This window comes from Barbatula barbatula (genome assembly GCF_947034865.1).
Source record: "Barbatula barbatula genome assembly, chromosome: 3".
In the NCBI taxonomy this organism is placed as follows: Eukaryota; Metazoa; Chordata; class Actinopteri; order Cypriniformes; family Nemacheilidae; genus Barbatula; species Barbatula barbatula.
The window spans coordinates 2349164-2355163 of record NC_136764.1 but is presented as its reverse complement, the minus strand read 5'-3'; the positions used below and the strand labels follow the sequence as shown (position 1 = coordinate 2355163).

The window sequence follows — 6000 nt, the reverse complement described above, 5'->3', positions numbered from 1 at the left end:
CATGTACTTTGGTGACGAGCGCTGCTCCGCTTTACGTAATGACGCTGAACGGAAAACATCACTCAAAGAAAGTTCACTTCCAGGTGTCAACGACATTTTCTGAATTGTGCAGCGAAACTGATGATGGATCAATTGTTGCGCTACTCGAAAGTCAATATTTAATCTAAATCGACCACAATAAGCAACATAACGACAGTAGCTAGAAACTTAATGGTATTTGTGTTTTCATTTGTGAGAATTACCCGATTTGTTTCTCAGCTTACAAAACCTGTCACAGCGCCATATTGATGCTCCTCCCGCTGGATCTTGTTCTCATAGCATCAGAATCAACTCGACATTAGTGATCAAACATATGTGTGTAAGACATCATATAAAAGTGTAAAGTGTTTATACTTTTATTTGGCTACATTGACAACAAAAGTGCATTTGTAAAATAAAGTAAATATACAGGGTGTGCTCTCAGCCGCTTAGTAGGCCTAATATATTTCTGAAATCACATCTCAATATAAAGACTAAACTCAGTGAATACATCACAGAAACACTCAGATCTGTATACTGTGCTCGGCTATAGATCATTCCATACCACCAATAAAGTGTTTTTGTTATGCGTGGGCTTTGTTAGTATTTTTATTTATTTATTTTTATTTTTATGGTTATTTACTTTATTGATCAATACTTTGCACATTATATGTTAACAGTTATTTACAGTTTTCTTTCAGGAAAGTTTCTGCATCACTGAATCTCTGAGCTTATTAAATCAGTTCATGTTAAAGACAGAACACATGACAGACATATGATGTGTAACTGTGCTCATGTTGATCATAGTCTGAACCATTTGAGAAAGAAATGACCAATAAAACATATGAAGTTTGATCACATTCTTTGTTCTAGTTGCTTCAGAATATTTCACCTTGATGTCCATTATAGGTGTTTGGTGTTTATCTCTCCAGGTGTAAAATACATCAATATTCATCATCACTTACACTCCCTCACATGTGGAAAAAGTCATTATATTGTTTTGGAAATAATGATAAATAAGACACTTTTTAGCTCTTCACAGCCGTCAGCGGTGATGTCACAGTCTTCAGAGAGAAAAAGGCTCAGATGATCTTTACTGAATGAAGGGAATCCTTTCACTCTTCATGTGATTGTTACAGTCGAGGCTCAAAACTGTAAAACATTGAGGAGAAACATCAGATATGATATTAATATTCACTCATCTCAGTCATTATCAACATCATGTCACGATGACTTTATACTTACAAATCATATTAAATTAATCTGAGAGAGAGAACACAATACAAGAAGTGCAACCACACCAATATTAACACAAGTGTGAGTACAAAACATTTCTGTCACTTGTCCACAGTAAATAAACAACTTAAAAATGTCTCGCAACAAATATGTATTTTTGTATATACTGAATAAAACTAGTCCTAAAATGTGTCTAATAAAGATGATTTTGTTGACTGCAGGGGCGATTGCTTCAGGGGTGCTGAGCACCCAATGAGTCCCACTGCCACCACCCTCTTTACACACAAAAACTAAAAATATATCTATTAAAAAATAACTTTATCATTACAACATTGATTCAACTAACTCCAAAATTCAGATATTTTTTCTTTTTTTTGAGACCCTTTCAGAACACCAGTTTAATTGTGAGTTTACACAGACAGCTCCCTGTAACAAACACAAAACCTTCTTCACACAGCTTGTTTTCCTTACCCTTAACTCCATGTGCCTCATTTTGTATCAACAGTCATCAGATTGGTTAGATTAGATTCAACTTTATTGTCATTGAACAAAGTAACAGGTACTTGAAAAACTAAATATAATTCATCTTCTTTAGTCATAAATAAATAATAATAAAAAAAGCTTTGCATCGAGAGCAAACAAAAAAGAAGGTAAAACCAAAAAGTCCAAAATATCCAGATAATTTACAGAGGTCTTGAAAATACTTAGAAAGTAAAGATATAAAAAAAGAAATAGAGATAAATCTTTGAAGTACTTCCCCTAAATCCCCATTTTTGCTCTACTTTGGGAGAGTTAATCTATGTCGCCGCACTTTGAGGCTGGCGAACCTGTCAATGACCCTTTGGGGTTAAATTATTTCAAGCAACTCCTTCTCAATAGACATCACAGCTATAGGTGCTGGAGTCTGCTTTGGCCTGTGGTCCTCCTGAGCCATGTATGGAGCCGACGCAAGGCACTAAAAGACTGAATAACAGCTTTCAGTGAAGGGAACATTTATGAATCTAGGAGTTTGTACACTGCTATCATGTCCTGAACTGTACCAGCCTCACTCTTGCGCAATTCAGAAAGTTTTTTGCAACTATCACTTCTTCTTACACTCTGGTCCAAACGCCAGGGCTTCATGTTTCCATGACGACTGACCAGAAAAGACGCACGTGACGTCATGTTTACATGACTCCCGGTTGTTAAAATGAGTAGGCCTATCAAATTAACGATAAACTTTAACAACAGAGACACACGTACGCACTACACAGGTTCGCAATTTATTTGTCGCGCTGCTGTTTTTGTTTCAAGCTCTAGCGGTTAATGAACAGAACTGAATGCGTTTTGCGGAAGAACATTGTAACCGGCGCTACTTCTTTCCGTCTATGACTATGGACGAGTCACCCAGGTCCTGTGCTACTCCACAGAGGCGGCGACCCGCGACTAAAATAAATACTAATAGGTGTACCGTGGTGATTCAGGATACTGACTCCAGTACTCACCGATATGGTTTCGCAATCGGAACAACTCTATGTAAAAGGAAAGAAGTGTGAGACAGCTTTGGAGCAACTTAGTTGATTCACAACCCGCGTGTGTCTCGCGCTGGATAACGCTCGCGCTGAGAGGTGCAGGTACAGAGGAGAAGTAGAAGAAGAGAAGAGGAAGAGCGCCATTTGCAAAGCGGGGATGTTTTCATTTTCATCCTTATCGCGTACATTTTAAACCATTGTAAAAGACAAATTTATTTTTTGCATTACAAAATGTCTTATTCCAAGTTTTAGGGGTGCATAGCCTCGCCCATGGTTGACTGGATACTTAAAGGAACAGTTCACCCAAAAATGAAAAGACTACTATGGGAGTCAATGGTGACCCACAACGGCTGAGTTACAAACTCTCGTGTTTATTTGTGTTCAGCACAACAAAGAAATGTATTCAGGTTTATAACAACTGGTCATTTACACCTTGTGTCATTCCAAACCTGTATGACTTTCTTCACACAAAAGAAGATATTTTGATAAAACATTTGTCCTCATTGTCTTGCCATTGGTTTTGTATCTATACAGTAGAAGTTTATGGCTGCCAACAGTTTTCTGTGTTTTGCAGAAGAAAGTAAGGTTGGGTGGACTTTATATTCCTAGTTGAGTAAACTCAGCCATGCAGGCTACTCAGATTCATTTAACATTGTGTGTGTTGAAATACATGTGACTTCACTGAGAAAACTGAGTTATGCAAACCACTCGTCCCAAAGTTGAGTCTTAATAAACGACTTTAGATTTTTTGAGGTCGACTATACTGTGATAAAAGTCGGGTCGAATAGTTGATGATGTCATTAATAAATAAAATAAGAGCTTGGAAATGTTTTGCAACAAGATTTGATGGGTGTGGGGAGTAAGACACTTGTGTGCGGCTGCGAGAGAATGGCGGGACTCCCGTAAAATAGCCTCTTAATATATAGTATCTAAAATAAAAAAGTTTTTATCTATTGCACGAGAGCAACAACAACTAAAATAAAACAATTTTAAAGCGTGAGGTCGCTGGTAGTAAAAGAGGAGCAGGTGGATCTCTACAGCAGCTTTACGTTACTTCAGATCTGAAGCGAGTGTACAGACCAAACTTCACTTGCATTTACAACAAGTCCACTGAACGTGTCATGAGCACTAATAGATGAAACAACAGAAACGTGTCGAGTTTGTTTGTGACGGCCTACGACTTTAGAACAACGTCAATATATTTTTTAGCCCACATGACCCGCGACTAGTCGACATCAAGCTTTAAATGAAGAGCCAGAGCATTCATGTCAACTAGTTTGTGCCAAACCCTACAGTGTGGTGATAGTTTATAGAAATAAAATGATTTAAAAATAATAAATAACTCACAGTAGTGTCTGTAGTTTACATTGTGGATCCTTCAGTAGATCAAAGAGCAGCTTCACTCCTGAATCTTCTGGATTATTACATCTCAGATCCAGTTGTGTCAGATGTGAGGGGTTTGATCTCAGAGCTGAAGTCAGAGCAACACAACCTTCAGATCCAATACTGCAGTTAAACAGACTGAAGAGAGAAGAAAATAAATGAAATAATGACAATAACATTTAGACAATAAATAATAGTACTATTATTTAATATAGTTAATTATACTTTATTAAATATATTATTACATTATTATTCATCAATGTATCAAAATTATGTCCCTTTTTACAAGATGTAATGAATTAAATGATTGTAAATCACTGTCAGTTTATATTAACATCATGAATAGTTTAATATATTCAAGTTAGTTATTAAAATGATCTCAGTTTGGTGATAATTCTGTATGAATCTGAATCAATAGAGAGTCATTTACTGACAGTTACTGTTGAGTCTCTTACATATAAAGATGATTCTGATAAATTTATGAAGACCTTCATTTACATAATACATACACATGTTTAACTTTATTGCTTTAAGGATTTTCTTACTGTAATGTCTTCAGTTTACAGTTTGTATTCTTCAGTCCATCAGAGAGCAGCTTCACTCCTGAATCCTTCAGTTTATTGTTACTCAGGTTCAGTTCTGTCAGACTTGAGGAGTTTGATCTGAGAACTGATGCCAGTGATGAACAACTTTTCTCTGTCAGATTACAGAAACTCAGACTGAAAGAGAAATAACAAGATAACAGTGAGTCACAATGTTAGTAAGACACTTATGACTGTTTTCTGACTGCATGATGGATCTTTCTGATTTGAATAACGTTGCACTTGCCACAGAGATGAATAACAGTCAAAGCATTAACAGAAGGATCTTTAATGATCACTTCTGATCTCATTTCTATGTTTCAGGATATCGTATGAAGCATCAAGGTGTCAGGAACGTGTTGAGGGAACAAGGACAGAGAACCCAAGTGCAGACAGCGGGGTCAGAGGTCAACCCTTTCTGATCCGCGTGCGCTGCTTCTCTCCACCAAAGACACGCCGCATGAAGAGCAGCAGACACGTGTTCATGTTAACAACAGTAGTGCAGACACGCAGAGCAGGTCAATAGACTCACAACAATAAACTAAATACAGCAACTTTAAAGGATTTGTATCTGTCAGTCTGTTTACTGTTTGATAAAAGTCTCCAACCTTTCCACCAGATTTGTGATATTTTATGAACCACAACCTTTTTATCTATATTGAGCATTAGCATTATTGATCAGCATGTAAACATTTGTGACCCTGTGAAACTAGGGTGGCCATATGTCCGGCTTTTAGGCGGACAGTCCGGATTTTAAGCCCCCTGTCCGGCGTCCGGCGCAGCCTCAAGCCGGACACTCATTTGTCCTCCTTTTCGGAGTTGCGCTGAATCGGCCTTAAAAAACGCGCTCTAAAACCTTTATTGGGACGCAGCAGCGTAGCGTCTGACGCTACATCATAACGTTAACATGCCGAAACGTCAGACATCATCTAGTCCGGAATGGACAAAAGAGCACAAATTCATATATTCATCATGCACACTATGTCGCTGTGAAGTGGACACAAGGGGTCAGTTGTGGCCTAATAGTTAGAGCGTTGGGCTTGTGATCAGAAGGTTGCCGGTTCTAATCTCAGTGCCAGCAGGTCATGACTGAAGGGCCCTTGAGCAAGACACTTTACCCCTGATTGCTCTGCAGTAAAGTGCCACTGTATAAAACTACTTTTAAGTCGCTTTGGATAAAAGCGTCTGCCAAATGAATAAATGTAATGTAAAAATGTAAATTATTAGTAAAGGGAAAGGCGCCACTGACCGACATGCCAGCACTGAAAAAC

The 6000-nt window shown here is 37.9% G+C and overlaps 1 protein-coding gene across 1 annotated transcript in view; it reads right to left on the bottom strand.

Annotated features, from left to right (window-relative positions):
• Positions 1–372: 372 nt before the first annotated feature.
• LOC306891691 (NLR family CARD domain-containing protein 3-like) overlaps positions 373–6000 on the bottom strand; it is a 36688-nt gene continuing 31060 nt past the window's right edge. The window contains exons 11-13 of the mRNA XM_079452162.1: positions 4694–4867; positions 4113–4286; positions 373–1170 (exon numbers count right to left, since the gene is read on the bottom strand). Coding sequence (XP_079308288.1) covers positions 1152–1170; positions 4113–4286; positions 4694–4867 — 367 coding nt within the window. The 3' untranslated portion in view covers positions 373–1151. The remainder of the gene's footprint in view (positions 1171–4112; positions 4287–4693; positions 4868–6000) is intronic.